Here is an 18,699-nt window from a genome sequence, read left to right as displayed (position 1 = left end):
TGCTTTAGCTATTTAAAAATAGCAGATCTACAAGCTCATATCGCGCCACCGAGTGGCGCGATATGAGCTTGTAGGTCTGCTATTTTTTGAAAAATCGAAGAGCGACTGACATTTTTAGAATCTGATCTCAGGTCAGAATGGGTTCATCAGACCAGTGTGTGTCCGGCGGAAACCTCGTATGAATCTGATCTCAGGTTAAAAAAAGAAAAACTGAAAATGGTGGAATATGTATATTTTTAAAACATTTTAACAACACAAACCTTGTATGGGTGTCTCTGGCAAATACATAATTCAGCGGCCAAATACATAATTAATGTGGGAGCTTGGGCAGCAGTCGAGACGAATAACCATCAAAGTCTAATCATTTATTCTGACCCGTTGGGGGTCCTTGACATGAAAACGTCTGAGAACCACTGTATTATCAGGCTGCCATGTTTACATCTCTGCTTCAGTGGAATCACCTTCATGTTATTCTCTCATTATTCCTAGAAGTATATGCACTGCTGTACACAGAAAAAACAGCAGGTGGCGGCAAACTCACATACAATTTAAGTGATGATCCTTCCAGCTGTAGTAGATAGTGTTCTGATGAATTACTCTATAGGACAATTATGTTAAACACAGTGAGTCACAACTTTTTGAATTCCAAGAACCCACAGTGCCACCATTTGATACCAAATGTGTATCTCTGGGGAACCCCAATAATGTACACCGTTAAAACCCCCGGGATTGTGTGTTATTAATATCACAATGATTCTCAACCAACAAGACACCAGACCAAGTTTTAACCACAATTCACGAAGGACGGAAAACGAAGAAAAACTATAATATCATTATGGTACCTTATACAGTCAAACTGAATGTAAGGTAGCCCCGATATGTTCCCTCAGTCCCTATACGCTCATTAATGTAAGCCTTAACTTGTAAGGTAACCTTCACTATAGCAATAATGAGCTAGAATTGTTCATCCCATTGTCAGTTGTGTTCTTCACAGTCTTATAGGTCTATACCTGTAGATCTTCAACCCCTCTTGTCAAAAGGTTTGGGCCAAGACGTTGACAGGATCAGCGAAAGTTCCATGCAGTTTCCATGGTGATGGAAGATGGTCGATGGTTTGATCTTTAGTTACACAAAAGGATGTTATTATTTTTGGTATCTCCCTTTGTCATCTCGTCTGGTTTATACTCAGCATGACATTCAGCCAATGTTGAAGATTGGCCAGTGTATTAGGCCTACATTAATACACAGTACACACACCTTTGTATCACTAGGATATACTTGAGAGGAAGGACATCAACATTTTGGATGGCAATTTTATGAATCATGTCATGTATTTTATTTATTTTCTGCCATTTTGATCCCTAAACTTAAAGCAAAAATAGTCAATCTATAACGTGTCGTGAGCTTGTAGCTTTTTTTGTATAGTACTAGTATATACCGTAACTGGTGTAATTCCAACTTTAATCCCTATTTAAACTCTAAATATGGAATATATATTCTTTCAGAGCGAACATTTTCAACCCAAATGTTTGCTTCTGGGGGGGGTCACTGGAACAACATATATTTTCAGATGGGGGTCGGTGGCCAATTACATATAAATCTGGGGGTCCTTGACATGAAATAGTTTGAGAACCACTGACATACTGTAGAAACATGGGTTTTTCAGAAAACTGTCATGATTTCATTAGAAGACATTTGGTAGAATCGGTCTCGGTCAAAATGACTCATGGTTTTAACCCATTCTGAACGGGCACCCGTTTTGGTGTCAGCATCATGTTATGCTTTAGCTATTGAAAAATAGCAGATCTACAAGCTCATAGCGCGCCACCGAGTGGCGCGATACGAGCTTGTAGGTCTGCTATTTTTGAAAAAAATCGAAGAACGACTGACATTTTTTAAATCTGATCTCAGGTCAGAATGGGTTCATCAGACCAGTGTGTGTCCAGCGGAAACCTCGTTATGAATCTGATCTCAGGTCAGAATGGGTTAAAGTAAGTATAGTAAGTATAGTAGGCCTATAAGCCTATAGCTCCAAAAATATGTTGCTGTCACGATCTCTGCCTCTGCGTGCAGTGGCAGAGTGTCACGATCTCTGCCTCTGCGTGCAGTGGCAGAGTGTGTTATCATCACTGCTGGTTGCAAACAGACTCAGTGTTGAAATGTAATTCAAACTGAGTGCCACATGCCAGCCAGACCCAACCTCCACAGGGACTTGATTTGTTTGGTTTCTAGGTTAGCCCAGCTGTGGCTGGCTGTGTGTCCTCCCAGGTCATTTAAGCTCTCCACTGTCCAGTTATGCCCTATAGCTGTTGAGACTTTGACTAGTGTCCAGTGCATATATATAAAATAATCAGTACAACAGTATCAGACTGTGTTTGTACTGGTCAGCTCCCAGTACGACAGTATCAGACTGTGGTTATACTGGTCAGCTCCCAGTACAACAGTATCAGCCTGTGGTTGTACTGGTCATCTCCCAGTACAACAGTATCAGACATTCAGACTGTGGTTGTACTGGTCAGCTCCCAGTACAACAGTATCACTGTGGTTGTACTGGTCAGCTCCCAGGTTTTAATACGTGTGTCTGTGTGTTTCCATGTGCGTTGGTGGAAATGAGCACTTGTGCTCAGCTACTATACCCTGGGTAAAATAATAACGACAATAATTGGAATTAATGGGAATAGACAAAGACAACTATAAAGAAGTGTTTGTCCAACTGTGAATGAATGACAAAATGGAGGCACACACATTATTGGAAACCATTCAAAAGGAGAGAGAGTTGAAATACAACCGTTTTAATTGCAAAAAGGATACCAGTTAATACACAGGATGGAGCACTGAAACAAGCCACTGTGACATCGTAAAAACACCACTGAAAGTACAATGCAAAGTAAACTAAATAGTCCTTCGTTCAACCAGAAAATGTGTGCACTTATGTAAAGAGAACAGGAAATCAGATTTACACCAAGATAAAAGCCCTGTACCTCTACAAAATAAAAGTGTGCGGCGGGGGGTCGGGGGCTCTCCTCATTCAAAACATTTGAAAATGTTCCTTCCTTTTTTTTTTTTTTTTCTTTTTTACAAACAAGTTTGTTAACAAAGAACGTGTGTCTTTAAAGTTTTCCCCATTTAGTATTTGTTTCATATAAAAAAAAGACGGCAATCTAAAAAGAAAGCAAAAAAAAAAAGGCACCACTGTAGGTGATTTAAATGAACACCTCCCATGTTAGATGGTGGCGGCGGATTCACACGAAACAACGGACATTTACCGAGAGCATGTTTTTCTTCATTTTTTTTCTTTTGTTTTATAAGCGGTAGAAAATTCGGGCGGGGCGGTAAGAGACAAAGGTAATAAACGGCTGGTGAGATTACACAGAATGACCTTTTCTTTTTTTTTTAAACAAAACCTACTACAAATGCTCTCCTTATTTTTTGTATAAAAGTTATTCCTGGAAGGTGAGTGTTTTGTCCTGACGGTTTGATTTAGCATCGGCCGATACCAGATATATAAGCTGTGTTGTACCGGCAGGCACCACAGTGCTCCCTGCAGTTTTAAGGGATGTCATTGGCAGACTTCGTGGATGGCAGTTGATTATTTATTATAGTATATTACGGTCCAACTTTTAGCGGACGGAATCGGTGTGAAGTCATGAGCGGCAGAATCTATCATCGGTTTGATACTTTATTCTAGAACATTCTAAGAGGCTTCGTTCGGAAATACATTTTGCTCAGAGTTCCCGAGAGGCGGCGCATAACAGTCCCGACATGCAACAGTCTGACACATGCGTACTGTAACACCGGTTAAGACTCGCCCGTGGCTTCCCTGTGAGGGTCGGGGTAGGCGTGTCGGACTAATGCCTGTTAAGTACGTCGGACCAAACACATGCACCCTTTTACATGCTCGCTCTGGTTGTGACGCCGTAGCGTGCGCGTATTTCCGTATATTTCCAAACTACTAAGTGTCAGGTTTTCTCATGAACGTGTATTTGTGTCCAAATGAGCTAACTAGCTAACGAATCTAACCATGACACAGTACAGAGTGGGTGATGCAGTGTTGTACAGAGAGCCCTGATTGATTTGGTGCTTTCCTTGTCTTGATTTTGTCCAATTGGAAGCGGCTTCATTTCCCTGCAGAATGGGCTCTACTGTATATGGACACAGAATAACTCTTCCTACTTCCGGGGCCGCTTCCCTATACCTCCTTCACAGGTGTTAGCGATGATACTGATTAAGGCTCTGCGCCATTTAGTGTACAGTGGTTTTCAAACGTTTTAATTTCAAGGATCCCCATAACTCTCAGAGTTACAGGCCAGTATGGGGGCCATTCGGACGAACCCACTCAAGGACACTTTGAGACCCACTGGTGTAGCAGAGTGTTTCCAGTGAGCCAACATGCAACAATAGCAGCACCCTGACTCTGTTTGACCAGCATGGAACAACAGAGCCTTCATTAGTATCATCTGTAACACCTGAAGGAAGTATAGGGAAGGGGGCCCCGAGTTCTTTCCAAAATGGCGTGACGTGTCCATATAGAGCCCATTCCGAGGAGAAGCCTTGTTTCCCACAGAGACATGAAGACATGAAGGCAAAAGGTAGCAGTGAGTTGGAATGAATGAACCACGTGAACCCCAGCATCCGTATCGTAACACTTTCGCAGAAAACGGCAGCTTGACGCGAAGCTCGCGACAAACGCGTCCCAGATCGTCTATTTTCGGCGAAGGCTTTTCCACCGCGAACAGAAAAAGACTCAAGAGGGACTCCAAGTGGTTAATTAAATACGTCCATACGAAGCCCCGATTCACGCTAGCGTCGCGTGACGGCGCCTCGGCCGCTTTTGGCGCGGCGACAACGTCTGGAGACAATGTGTGGAGACGAGGTGGCGATGACAACGATACATCTGGTGAATATCTTTAGATGGGTTTAGCCTTAAAGGGATAGTTCAGGTTTTATTTTTATCGTTAAAATAATTTCCTCAGCGCATAAACAATTAACTGCTGATTCCATTCGTTGGAACTAACAAGCTTCCAGTGGCGTATTACCATATTGCTCTGATTTAAAAGTGCGATATCAAATTCAAATATAAAAAAACCCCAAACAGAACTACCCCTTTAATATGATTTAAAACATTTTTTTTACAAGACTTTCAGACAGCTGTTTTTTTGTTATTATTATTATTCTTATCTCTGTCAATCTGAAAAAATCAGAAAATTGTGAAAATCTTTATTTTAAGCCATGCAAAGGATGATAAGCTCTGCTACGTTGTCTAAATTACCAGAAACAAAACAGTCTGGCACTATTTTTGATTAGTTTAAAAGCGTCATGCATAGCCTAATACCCCCCATTTGGCCTTCTCCTGACCTAACTGACCGACCCTTAGAAATAATATCATATACTTTCCCCCCATTTCTATAATTCCTTAGTCCAATACATACTTTGGCTTCAATTTGACGCTTTTATCAGTCTTCCAAAAAACATCAGTGCTAAATATAAAAAACCTCTGCTACGGTCACCTCTATAAAATCACTTTTGAAAGGAGAGCATGAAGGAATATCCTATCGAATACATTTTTCACCCATTCATCATTGTTGTTGTTTTTTGTGTTTGTTTGTTTGTTTTGCTTCGCTTTTCATAAAAAGGTCTAATCGTTTCACTTTGGTTATTTGGACACCCATTACAAAAAAAATGTCTCCCCAATTCTGCTTTGTACATGCCCATGATTTCATTATCATTCAAATCATCACTACCATGCGCTGCAATTCATGAAAAAAAAATGAAATTAAAAATCTTAATGGTATACACATACAGTATACCACATATACAGTAGCTCCATTATACAGTAAATGTATAGGATCAAAATGAAGGACGCGCCCTACATAATCCACCCGGTGAATTCATCCACACCGCGTCAGGCTCGTCGCGGCACGGTTTGGATTAAAGTCAGCTGAAGTCATCGGTTTATACCGTCAAATTTACGACAGTTTTGAAGTGACACTTTATAGATTTTCATTGAGATGGGAGCATCTTATTAATAAGTAAGTAACGACCTTTTGTCTATAGTTGAATTAAGGCCCCCTTAAATTGAGTATTATTGTTTCAGACGCCCCCATCACCGACGAAGGAGTGCATCTTGAGCTGGAGTTAATTGTGGAGGATCGTTATGCTAACATTTTGAATCCATAGCGTCCCAAACATTCGGCGGAGGAAGAGAAAGCTTGTGAGCTTTAAGTCGTCAATTTTCGGCAGACAGCTAAAAAAACCAGGAGGGGCCCCTAGTACAGCACCCTGGGAGACTCCGGTCAACAGAGTATATATATATATATAAATAGGGCTTACATGTAAGTGGTTAAACGGTGCATTTCGGGCGCTCTACCGTAGAACTGTTGGGCTCGATTCCGACGCGAGGAAGCGCAGAAAAAACCTGCACTCAGGGAGTGACGCCGCCGCTTCCGTTTGTCTTTCATTTTGAACCATATAGTCTGTATAATTACTGATGAGCGAACGCTGGGCAGACGGACATATTATGGTACTAAACGGACATTCTTGAAGCACAGTTATGGACAGTATTAGACGAGGGGGGGGGGGGATGTTTATGACAGCTATGCACAGTATTTACAAGCAGAGAGAGAGAGAGAGAGTGAGAGAGACAGGCCGACCGAGCGGCAGTCCTTCACCTCCGTCTTAGCGGTCCCTCCTCCTCCTCCTCTTTGAAAAACAAAAAACTCGCTGTTATACTTTCACACCTTTAAAAAAAAGAAAACCTAGGATCGGTAAGACAGGAGGACACAGAGAAGATAATAGTGTTGTAAAAAAAACAAAACCATTTCAGTCAAAGGTTTGACTAATAATAATAATAATAATAATAATAATAATACACCCCTAGAGAAAGTTCCATTTGCTGCTCGGAATTATGCTATAGGCTCATTCTATACAACACAATAATAATAATAATAATCAATTTATACATAAGGAGAGAACAGCTTATTAGTAATCTGTCTGCTCCACTTCGGCTTCCAAAAAAACCCACTTTACTCATTTAGGCTCATTGCCTAACCTTTCTTGCGACATTGCTTTGTTGTGTTGCGTGTGTACAAGAACTGCACCGTATATATTATTTGGATAATTCTCAGGCAGCAAAGAAGAGTCACATTATACAGTTAGCCCTGTTGTCGTTACAGCCAAGACTTCGACAACAACAGAGAGAGAGAGAGAGACCGGTCCTCCTGGACACTAGGTGGCACTGTCAGTGAAGGTGGAAAGCAGCGGGGTCAACGACACACCACCTCGGCGTGCGTGTGTGTGTGTGTGTGTGTGTGTGTGTGTGTGTCAGGCCAAACAGCGGAGGCAGTCTGCAGCCGCGGTGCAGAGTCTACATGGATTCTCCCAGAGAGTCGTCATCATCCAGAGATAAGGGCAGGTACAGATCCTGCATGAAGAGACAAAGTGTCAGAGAAAACACGCTTAGAAACTTTATAGAACCCAATTAAGCACACGATAAAAACAGAGGTCTCCGGTGCAGACGATCAGAAATCAGCAGAGAGTGAACAACGTTTGTGTGCTACTGTATGCCATATTGAAGTGGACTCGGCCCCAGACTTTTTTTTCTTTCTCCCTGGAAATAAAAAAACGTCTGGGTTTCCGAGACTACTCCCCCGGTGGCCCACGCAGGTACAGCAGGCATGCCCTGGTGAATACTACGGGGGTTGAACAGGAGACGACGAGGATGACAGAGATGGATGGAATGGAGTGGTGAGGTGAGGAGGAGAAGGAGGAGGAAGGGGTGTGTGTGGGGAGTTTAGGAGGGTGTGGGATATGGGTCGGGTTGTTAGGTGGATGTGGGGGTGAGTGTGGGGGTCACCACTAGAGGTACTACCTTCTGCTTGCGGTTGAGGCCCGGGCTGGACGGGGTGGAGGACGGGGGGGAATGCTTGGAAATCGGGGTGGACAGCTGACTGCTGGAGCCCGTGCCATTGGCTGATGAAACGTTGTTAAAGGGGGCGGGGTCGTGGTAGGCGGGGACGAAGGACGACGCAACAGAGCGCCGCACGTTGGAGGGAGGGGAAGAAGAAGAAGAAGAAGAAGTAGAAGGGAGGGGGGAGGAGGGGAGGGGGCAGAGAGAAAAACAAGAGAGTTAAGTAAGAGGTTAAAAAACACAGACGTTTAAGAAGAGTAGACTGAATGCCCTCGCTGGCGATAATGGTGTAATGGCGATGGGCCAGGGAAAAACCTGAGCCTTTAAAATCCTACAGTGCTCGTTTTAACTCTGAAATGTGTAAGAAAGGAAGCACTCTCTGTAACTTTTTGCACTTTCAGAGCACTCTGGATTCGAGTGTATTCTCATTTAGCTTGTACTCCTTAGTAGTGCAGATTAGGCCTGTGTGTATGTGCGTGCGTACGCGTGCGTGCGTGTGTCCTGGGCATGACATTAAACTGCTCCGTTGTAACTACCACCGTTAATGTAGTGTGTGTGTGATTTTGAGATGCATTTCAAGACCCATCTTTAATACCAACCATTCACTACTTAAACGTGAATATCTCTGTATCGTGTGCACTGACAAGTCGCTGAAAAGTGGGCAGCGTCGCCAAGTCTGCTTATTATAAGCTTAATCGGGCTTGTTTTTCTGTAAAGTATAGCTTTCAAATATTGGGGAACGTTGACATGAAAATGAACAACCTCCTCTGAAACGACATTCGACAATAAATGGTTGCTTGTTTCTCTCTCACAAAACCTGGTTAGACAACAGCGCCTGACTAGACCTCTGTTAGTTCCCCCCCCACCCCCTCTACTTTAATTCCTGTCTGGACACGGTGCCAGGTTGCCATGGGTATCCGTGTGTGTGGCGACACTGTGCCCGTTAACATCTAAGAGCGGGCCGCGCACGACGATGGCGGTGGGGTCTGCTCGCGTTTAACCCATTTTGACCGAGACCGATTCTATACAAAATGTCTTCTAAATCCTGACAGTTTTCTGAAAAACCCCATGTTTCTATGTCAGTCGGAAACCAATTACAATATATGTAATTGGCCGCCGACCCCCATCTGAAAATATGTTGTTCCAGGGACCCCCCCCCCCCCCCCCCCTCCCAGAAGCAAAGGTTTGAGTTAAAAACGTTCGCTCTGAATTTCTGAAAGAATAATACATTCAAAGATTTGCACCACATTTTCACGACTTTTACAAAATAGCAGATCTACAAGCTCATAGCGCGCCCACTCGTAGATCTGCTATTTTTTTCAATAGCTAAAGTAGAACAGAATGCTTAAAACACCAAAAGGGGTTCCCGCCCTAAATGTGTTAAAGGCCCTGAAAAGACTTTTCTTGTTTACAAAACGATCCAAAGAAAGAGCACGGTAGAACTCCAGATGGCCCCGCTACGCGCCTCGCTGCCATGTTTGTGCCAAGCTCAGGGAGTGAGGTGAAAACAAAGCTCCTCGCTCGTCGCTGCCATGTTTGTGCCAAAGCTCAGGGAGTGAGGTGAAAACAAAGCTCCTCGCTCGTCGCTGCCATGTTTGTGCCAAGCTCAGGGAGTGAGGTGAAAACAAAGCTCCTCGCTCCTCGCTGCCATGTTTGTGCCAAAGCTCAGGGAGTGAGGTGAAAACAAAGCTCCTCGCTCCTCGCTGCCATGTTTGTGCCAAAGCTCAGGGAGTGAGGTGAAAACAAAGCGAGGAAAAAGAAAGGATCTATATTTAAAATAACAGCCTTTCCTGTCAAGCAGACTCTTAATGCCATTAAATAAAAAGGTCCATGTCATCTCCAGCCAACAGACTATATATATAGGCCCCGTCTCACAGAATGTTTGGAGAGATTGTTAGCCGGTGGTGGAACGTAACCAAGTACTGCACTTAAGTACGGTTTTAAAGAAAAGGCTGTAATAGTATCATCTCCACCTCTCTTCCCCCACGTCTTTCTTTTTCTTCCGTGGTGTCATTTGAACTCCCCCTCGCAGATCTGAGGCTATGTTCCCTTCCTTCGGGGCGGCTGTGAGCTAGAGGCCGATAACGTTACAGTCTTTTTCTTTCTACGGTGACTAATCCATCACATTGGCACGTCGCTCCAGTCCTGACCACACCATTAGTTGTTGTTTGTTATTATACTGAAAGCTAAACTGCATGTTTGACCTCCCCGTCCGAACTCTTTGGCCGGGTGTAGTTCTTACAAACACTGTTACAAATTAAGAGTGTTAATTGAGTTGAGTAGAAATAGGCAATCCATCATCAAGGCTGCTTTCATTACGTTTAGCAAATAGGGTCCTCTCTTGCACCACCTCTTAAAAAATGGCAAATTGGTTTAGGGTTAAGGGGTGGGTAAAGGCTTGTAGTTCCGACATACTGTTGGTCCGGCAGTCATTAGACTGACAACCTAACCTCAAACCCCTAACCTAACCCTAACCACAAGCACGGTGCAACGCATGTCGGACCAACGCATGTCGAACCAAAGCATGTCGGACCAACGCATGTCGGGAGTGACGGGTGATTTCCTTAAATATGTCGGACCTTTGGTGTGTCAGATCTGTGTGTGCATCTCTAAGGGGTGGCACAATACATACTCTCTCTCTCTCTGTTTTGGGAGACTTGTTGTGTGTGTGCCCTTTGTCACCCCCCCCCCCCCTCCTCAGCTCTGGTCAGTGAAGTGTAGTAATGTTCCAGGCATGGTTGGAGGGTCTCCAGACACTATAATGGCCCCCCCAGCCCCATCCCCCATAGTTTACAAAGCAGACTGGCACTCCAACCCATTGTTCTTGGACATTCTTATTATTGAGTGAGACCATCCCAGGTCAGTGCAGATGTAAGAATGACTCAGTCATAAGTGCCAGGTGCAACGAGCTCTCGTATAGCGCCCGTTTTCATTTGTTTTTCATTTGACGTTCTTTTGTTGGTTCACTCACTGTGTTTTGTCATGGCTTTCCTGTAAGCTCCAGTTTAGCTCATAGCATTAGCTAATGTTGCCACTGGCTCTGCGTTGCGGCGTTCAGTGTATGGGTTTTTATGCCGTTCAGACTATGGGTTTTATGGGTAAGTGGCCCGGACGGTTAGCTCAACCGTCTGGGCACCTACATGCTGCTGAGCCAGCCTGACAGCGTTGCCGCGGGTTCGACTCTCGATCCCAACGGCCTTTGCCGCGTGTCTCACCCCCCCCCCAATCTCTCTCACCCATGTCCTGTGAGACGACTTTCATCCTATCAATAAAAAAAAATGTCTCGAAAAAGTCCACTACGGTCCACTACGGTCGCCTTTAGGGTCGTTAGTAGGGGTGCTAGCAAAATGTGGTCCAGGTGCTTTGCTTTGATAATAAGAAGATAGAATGTCTGGATATTAATTTTAAGAAAGGGACTTTTCCAGTGGCCAATAAGTGAGACCGGATAATAAGCAGAGAACAATAATAAGACTGGTATAGTCTAAGGCAAGGTTAGTTTACTCTAGACTGGCTGGTGAAGATTTCATTCCGTCCTCTGAATTCTTCTCTTAAAAAAACCCCCCAAAAACTAAACTAAACGTAATAACCGTTTGGAACTTGGACTGTCACTGCGGTTGATTTCATGAATGCATCGTCAATGCTTTCACACATACCACGCTACAGAAGAACCGAGGCCAAGCACAGAAATTACACCTTACAAGTGGATCTTCACTTAAATGCTTTAATGGCAGTCATCATTAGTTGATGTTTGAAAGTAAAAGTCTGTGCAGCAAAGCTGTAAAAGAAAACAACAACAACAACAACTGTATGCCCTCATTTAGAGGCATCACATTTCCATTCTAATTCAAGTGAATGGCACAGTCAACTACTGTATAACAAAGACAAAGGTGAATGATTCTTCTGTAGTCATTGTTGTTATAATGCTAACGTGGCCCTTAATGGGATAAAAAATGGTGAATCTTATCAGTGAATGGGTTTTTACTAACACTTCACCATGATCCCACTCTAACCAGGCTGTCCATCTGGTGTCCTAAAAGACCCACGGTAGTGTGTGCCTTTCCCCCCCCCCCCCCCCGCGCCCCCCCAGCAGTATTTACTGAATTATTAAGGAGGGCCTGGAAGGAGAGGATGGGTCAGCAAGTCCTGAGAGGAACAAGTGACCGTCACGCTAATCATGCGGAGTGGAGTGACAGATGTCATGGATGGACCAAGGGCACGGCAGGACACAGAAACCACTTAGTGACCAAACCCGTTGTCCAACTGTCGCTATGAAATACAGACACGTTTGAGCCCATGCAAAGTTAATCCTAAAACTAAATGTTAGCTGACCTGACCAACCACCAGATGCCGTGTAAAAGGTGCCATGCACACGGCGGAAGCTAAAAAAGGCGTCCGTTCCTTTTCGGTCGCGGTGCCGAAGCCGTGGAACAGCTTGACACTTTCTCTCTTTGTCTTTTTTTAAACCCACACTAAAGACATGTTCTCTCAGGCCTTGTTTTTTTTTGTGTGGCTTTCGCTTTTATTTTATATATTTTATAGAGAGAGAGACAGACAGTAGGCTGACAGGAAATGGGGAGAGAAATGGGGGGGTGACATGCAGTAAAGGCTGTTGGGATCGCACCCACGCCAGACTGGATTACCAGCCAAGGTGCCTGGACCACTGAGCCATGGCCCAGGCCCTCTCAGGCCTTTTTAACCCATTCTGACCTGAGATCAGATTCTAAAAAATGTCAGTCGTTCTTCGATTTTTCAAAAAATAGCAGACCTACAAGCTCGTATCGCGCCACTCTGTGGCGCGATATGAGCTTGTAGATCTGCTATTTTTCAATAGCTAAAGCATAACATGATGCTGACACCAAAATGGGTGCCCGTTCAGAATGGGTTAAACTAATGTCCCACTGCCACCATGGAGTGAATGTTTTAAACTATAATGTCCCACTGCCACCATGGAGTGAATGTTTTAAACTATAATGTCCCACTGCCACCATGGAGTGAATGTTTTAAACTATAATGTCCCACTGCCTCCATGGAGTAAAAAAAGCTTGGACTCTTTTCTTGTGCCTCTTAAAATGATGTTCCCCATTCATTGTTCTTTGTTTATAACTATTTTATTATGTGTCGTCGTATGTTTTGTCAGGTGCTAGTGGCTAGTGCAGCACGTCCACTGTTGTTTTTTTAAGCGATTTTGGGAGCTTTTAAAACAGTTTGCGGATCTCCTTTCTTTCAATGTCTCCCTTCATCTCTACCTATACCTATCACCAAGGCCTCCTCCTACGTAAATATTGAGACTGGTGCAGTCATTTCAGGTTATTTACAGTCCTGTAACTGCAGGAACCTCTGGTACCTTTTGTTGAATTTCCGCCGGCGCTCAGCGAAATCATCCGGGATTAAATGAACATTTCTATGTTCGTCTTAATCTCTTCAGATTGCTGTCAAAATGAACAAAGGCAGGATTGTGTGTGATGATGTGTCCTCAATCTGCTGTGTCAGTGACGGCAGCGGGCCTTTTGGAGAGTGAGTGTTGCATGCTGGGGGATTAGGGAGCTCATTGTGCCCACCCAGTAAACAACAACAACATGCCTGGCTGATGGCTCCCCCTCATAGCAGAGCCATAGAGTAAGACAGAGTTACGACAACTCCCTTCACTTCATGGGGCTTCAGTCCAATGGCGGCTCTTCTACATAGACTTCTATTGCCGAAGAGCATAGCGAACAGTGACAAAAGTCCTGGGCCGGAAGTTGGCAGAATGCACTGGACTCAGGCAACAGACCAGCTTTAATGATCTTAAATCCCTTTATTTTAGATCGTTTCTTTAATAATACAACATTACAGAGACGTTAGTTGTCACTGTACAATACTTTAAAACAGTTGGCATGTTGCACACATGCGGCATGCCTAAAATAGCTCTTATTTGCGCCGCCCTTGAAAACAATGCATTTCAAACTCCAGCTTGCATGAACAGCGCTCGAGCTCTCAAGTTTTCTGCCTCCTCAATGTCGTAACTCTGTCTTACTATATGGCTCTGCCTCATCAGCAGACACCCATCATTCTTTGCCCGTTCACACATTTATATAGATTATGATTTAAATGGGGAATTTTAATGTCTCCTCTGGCTTCTGTACTCACCCCTGGAATGCATTAGAAATGGAACGTTAACACAGCCAACTATATAAAGCTCTCACTCGGTATTTATCAGTGCCCGTTTTCAGCGGCCTGACATTATGGTAATGTGTCGGGCGGGGCCAGGCCTCGGGAAGGCCCGTGGAGAACTCTAGTGCAGCCCCAGACAGTCCTTAAATTGTTTGATTCCACACGTTGGCAGTGGCCCAGAGCCCTCTAATAGAAGAGTTGCGATATTGAGGGGCCAGAAAACAGCCACAGGTCACGTGGTTCATGTACTCACGCGAGCCCCATAGACTCCAATGCATTCCGTAAACTGTCCCCATTCAATAGAAGTCTATGTAGGAGAGCCGCCATTGGACTGAACTACTGAAGCCCCATGAAGTGAACGGAGTTGTCATAACTCTGTCTAGCTCTGGCAGTGCCTTCATGTTGTTACTTGTTTGTATAATTCCTTGTGACCTATGACCTATGACAAATAGAGCTCATGCATTGCGGCAGTAACAGTGAGTAAAGCCATGACCTTTGATGTTCCTAATGTCTTTTCTTTTGTATTCTTTCTATTGTTTATTTCCTTTCAAAATGTACCTTTTAATGCATAAATGCCCCTTTTTAAGCCTTATGTAAAGAACTCTGAATTGCTTTCGTGCTATTCATAGAAGTCATGCCTTAATGCCTTGCCTTTTAGCTCGGAGCAAAACTCAGGACTTGTCAGCCTTTGTACTAACACTGGTTTGTCTTCACTGGGAGTACAACATATATTGGTTTAGTGTCGAAACCTGAGACTTTTAAATCCCGTTTTATACTTTGTTGCACGAGGATGTCGGGCGTCCAAAGACAGCCGGTATACAAGCTAACAATGCGTTGCAGCCGGGCTTTTGTGCGCCGTTCTGTGTGTGATACCGGTGTATGAGGGAGGACACATTCTGTTCTGTGTGTGATAGTGGTGTATGAGGGAGGACACATTCTGTTCTGTGTGTGATGCCGGTGTATGAGGGAGGACACATTCTGTTCTGTGTGTGATGGAGGTGTATGAGGGAGGATACATTCTGTTCTGTGTGTGATAGTGGTATATGAGGGAGGATACATTCTGTTCTGTGTGTGATAGTGGTGTATGAGGGAGGACACATTCTGTTCTGTGTGTGATAGTGGTGTATGAGGGAGGATACATTCTGTTCTGTGTGTGATAGTGGTGTATGAGGGAGGATACATTCTGTTCTGTGTGTGATAGTGGTGTATGAGAGAGGATACATTCTGTTCTGTGTGTGATAGCGGTGTATGAGGGAGGATACATTCTGTTCTGTGTGTGATAGCGGTGTATGAGGGAGGACACATTCTGTTCTGTGTGTGATAGTGGTGTATGAGAGAGGATACATTCTGTTCTGTGTGTGATAGTGGTGTATGAGGGAGGATACATTCTGTTCTGTGTGTGATAGCGGTGTATGAGGGAGGATACATTCTGTTCTGTGTGTGATAGTGGTGTATGAGGGAGGATACATTCTGTTCTGTGTGTGATAGTGGTGTATGAGGGAGGACACATTCTGTTCTGTGTGTGATAGCGGTGTATGAGGGAGGACACATTCTGTTCTGTGTGTGATAGTGGTGTATGAGGGAGGATACATTCTGTTCTGTGTGTGATAGTGGTGTATGAGGGAGGATACATTCTGTTCTGTGTGTGATAGTGGTGTATGAGGGAGGACACATTCTGTTCTGTGTGTGATAGCGGTGTATGAGGGAGGATACATTCTGTTCTGTGTGTGATAGTGGTGTATGAGGGAGGACACATTCTGTTCTGTGTGTGATAGTGGTGTATGAGGGAGGACACATTCTGTTCTGTGTGTGATAGCGGTGTATGAGGGAGGACACATTCTGTTCTGTGTGTGATAGCGGTGTATGAGGGAGGATACATTCTGTTCTGTGTGTGATAGAGGTGTATGAGGGAGGACACATTCTGTTCTGTGTGTGATAGTGGTGTATGAGGGAGGATACATTCTGTTCTGTGTGTGATAGCGGTGTATGAGGGAGGATACATTCTGTTCTGTGTGTGATAGCGGTGTATGAGGGAGGACACATTCTGTTCTGTGTGTGATAGTGGTGTATGAGAGAGGATACATTCTGTTCTGTGTGTGATAGTGGTGTATGAGGGAGGATACATTCTGTTCTGTGTGTGATAGCGGTGTATGAGGGAGGATACATTCTGTTCTGTGTGTGATAGTGGTGTATGAGGGAGGATACATTCTGTTCTGTGTGTGATAGTGGTGTATGAGGGAGGACACATTCTGTTCTGTGTGTGATAGCGGTGTATGAGGGAGGACACATTCTGTTCTGTGTGTGATAGTGGTGTATGAGGGAGGATACATTCTGTTCTGTGTGTGATAGTGGTGTATGAGGGAGGATACATTCTGTTCTGTGTGTGATAGTGGTGTATGAGGGAGGACACATTCTGTTCTGTGTGTGATAGCGGTGTATGAGGGAGGATACATTCTGTTCTGTGTGTGATAGTGGTGTATGAGGGAGGACACATTCTGTTCTGTGTGTGATAGTGGTGTATGAGGGAGGATACATTCTGTTCTGTGTGTGATAGCGGTGTATGAGGGAGGATACATTCTGTTCTGTGTGTGATAGCGGTGTATGAGGGAGGATACATTCTGTTCTGTGTGTGATAGAGGTGTATGAGGGAGGACACATTCTGTTCTGTGTGTGATAGTGGTGTATGAGGGAGGATACATTCTGTTCTGTGTGTGATAGCGGTGTATGAGGGAGGATACATTCTGTTCTGTGTGTGATAGCGGTGTATGAGGGAGGATACATTCTGTTCTGTGTGTGATAGCGGTGTATGAGGGAGGATACATTCTGTTTCTGTGTGTGATAGCGGTGTATGAGGGAGGATACATTCTGTTCGGTGTGTGATAGCGGTGTATGAGGGAGGATACATTCTGTTCTGTGTGTGATACCGGTGTATGAGGGAGGATACATTCTGTTCTGTGTGTGATAGGGGTGTATGAGGGAGGATACATTCTGTTCTGTGTGTGATACCGGTGTATGAGGGAGGACACATTCTGTTCTGTGTGTGATAGCGGTGTATGAGGGAGGATACATTCTGTTTCTGTGTGTGATAGAGGTGTATGAGGGAGGATACATTCTGTTCTGTGTGTGATAGGGGTGTATGAGGGAGGATACATTCTGTTTCTGTGTGTGATAGCGGTGTATGAGGGAGGATACATTCTGTTCTGTGTGTGATAGCGGTGTATGAGGGAGGATACATTCTGTTCTGTGTGTGATAGGGGTGTATGAGGGAGGATACATTCTGTTCTGTGTGTGATAGTGGTGTATGAGGGAGGATACATTCTGTTCTGTGTGTGATAGCGGTGTATGAGGGAGGATACATTCTGTTCTGTGTGTGATAGGGGTGTATGAGGGAGGATACATTCTGTTCTGTGTGTGATAGGGGTGTATGAGGGAGGATACATTCTGTTCTGTGTGTGATAGTGGTGTATGAGGGAGGATACATTCTGTTCTGTGTGATACCGGTGTATGAAGGGAGGATACATTCTGTTCTGTGTGTGATACCGGTGTATGAAGGGAGGATACATTCTGTTCTGTGTGTGATAGTGGTGTATGAGGGAGGACACATTCTGTTCTGTGTGTGATACCGGTGTATGAAGGGAGGATACATTCTGTTCTGTGTGTGATAGCGGTGTATGAGGGAGGATACATTCTGTTCTGTGTGTGATAGTGGTGTATGAGGGAGGATACATTCTGTTCTGTGTGTGATGCCGGTGTATGAGGGAGGATACATTCTGTTCTGTGTGTGATAGTGGTGTATGAGGGAGGATACATTCTGTTCTGTGTGTGATAGCGGTGTATGAGGGAGGATACATTCTGTTCTGTGTGTGATAGCGGTGTATGAGGGAGGACACATTCTGTTCTGTGTGTGATAGTGGTGTATGAGGGAGGATACATTCTGTTCTGTGTGTGATAGTGGTGTATGAGGGAGGATACATTCTGTTCTGTGTGTGATAGGGGTGTATGAGGGAGGACACATTCTGTTCTGTGTGTGATAGGGGTGTATGAGGGAGGACACATTCTGTTCTGTGTGTGATAGCGGTGTATGAGGGAGGACACATTCTGTTCTGTGTGTGATAGTGGTGTATGAGGGAGGACACATTCTGTTCTGTGTGTGATAGGGGTGTATGAGGGAGGATACATTCTGTTCTGTGTGTGATGCCGGTGTATGAGGGAGGATACATTCTGTTCTGTGTGTGATAGTGGTGTATGAGGGAGGACACATTCTGTTCTGTGTGTGATAGCGGTGTATGAGGGAGGACACATTCTGTTCTGTGTGTGATAGTGGTGTATGAGGGAGGACACATTCTGTTCTGTGTGTGATAGTGGTGTATGAGGGAGGATACATTCTGTTCTGTGTGTGATAGCGGTGTATGAGGGAGGATACATTCTGTTCTGTGTGTGATAGCGGTGTATGAGGGAGGACACATTCTGTTCTGTGTGTGATAGGGGTGTATGAGGGAGGATACATTCTGTTCTGTGTGTGATAGTGGTGTATGAGGGAGGATACATTCTGTTTCTGTGTGTGATAGCGGTGTATGAGGGAGGATACATTCTGTTTCTGTGTGTGATAGTGGTGTATGAGGGAGGATACATTCTGTTCTGTG

General features: G+C 44.4%; 1 protein-coding gene across 2 annotated transcripts in view; it reads right to left on the bottom strand.

The window, feature by feature from the left end:
- Positions 1-2,849: 2,849 nt before the first annotated feature.
- The window catches only part of LOC310866872 (neuronal migration protein doublecortin-like), a 76,542-nt gene continuing 60,692 nt past the window's right edge, over positions 2,850-18,699 (bottom strand). Inside the window, exons 7-8 of one of the 2 annotated variants that reach the window (XM_083776659.1) lie at positions 7,868-7,968; positions 2,850-7,420 (exon numbers count right to left, since the gene is read on the bottom strand). In XM_083776659.1, coding sequence (XP_083632785.1) covers positions 7,364-7,420; positions 7,868-7,968 — 158 coding nt within the window. In that variant the 3' untranslated portion in view covers positions 2,850-7,363. The remainder of the gene's footprint in view (positions 7,421-7,867; positions 7,969-18,699) is intronic. The other variant, XM_083776660.1, reaches the window with a different exon arrangement.

The sequence above is a fragment of the Protomyctophum parallelum genome (assembly GCF_964188405.1).
Source record: "Protomyctophum parallelum genome assembly, chromosome: 1".
Lineage (NCBI taxonomy): Eukaryota > Metazoa > Chordata > Actinopteri > Myctophiformes > Myctophidae > Protomyctophum > Protomyctophum parallelum.
The sequence above is the reverse complement of the archived record's forward strand: the minus strand, read 5'-3'. Positions and strand labels throughout refer to the sequence as shown.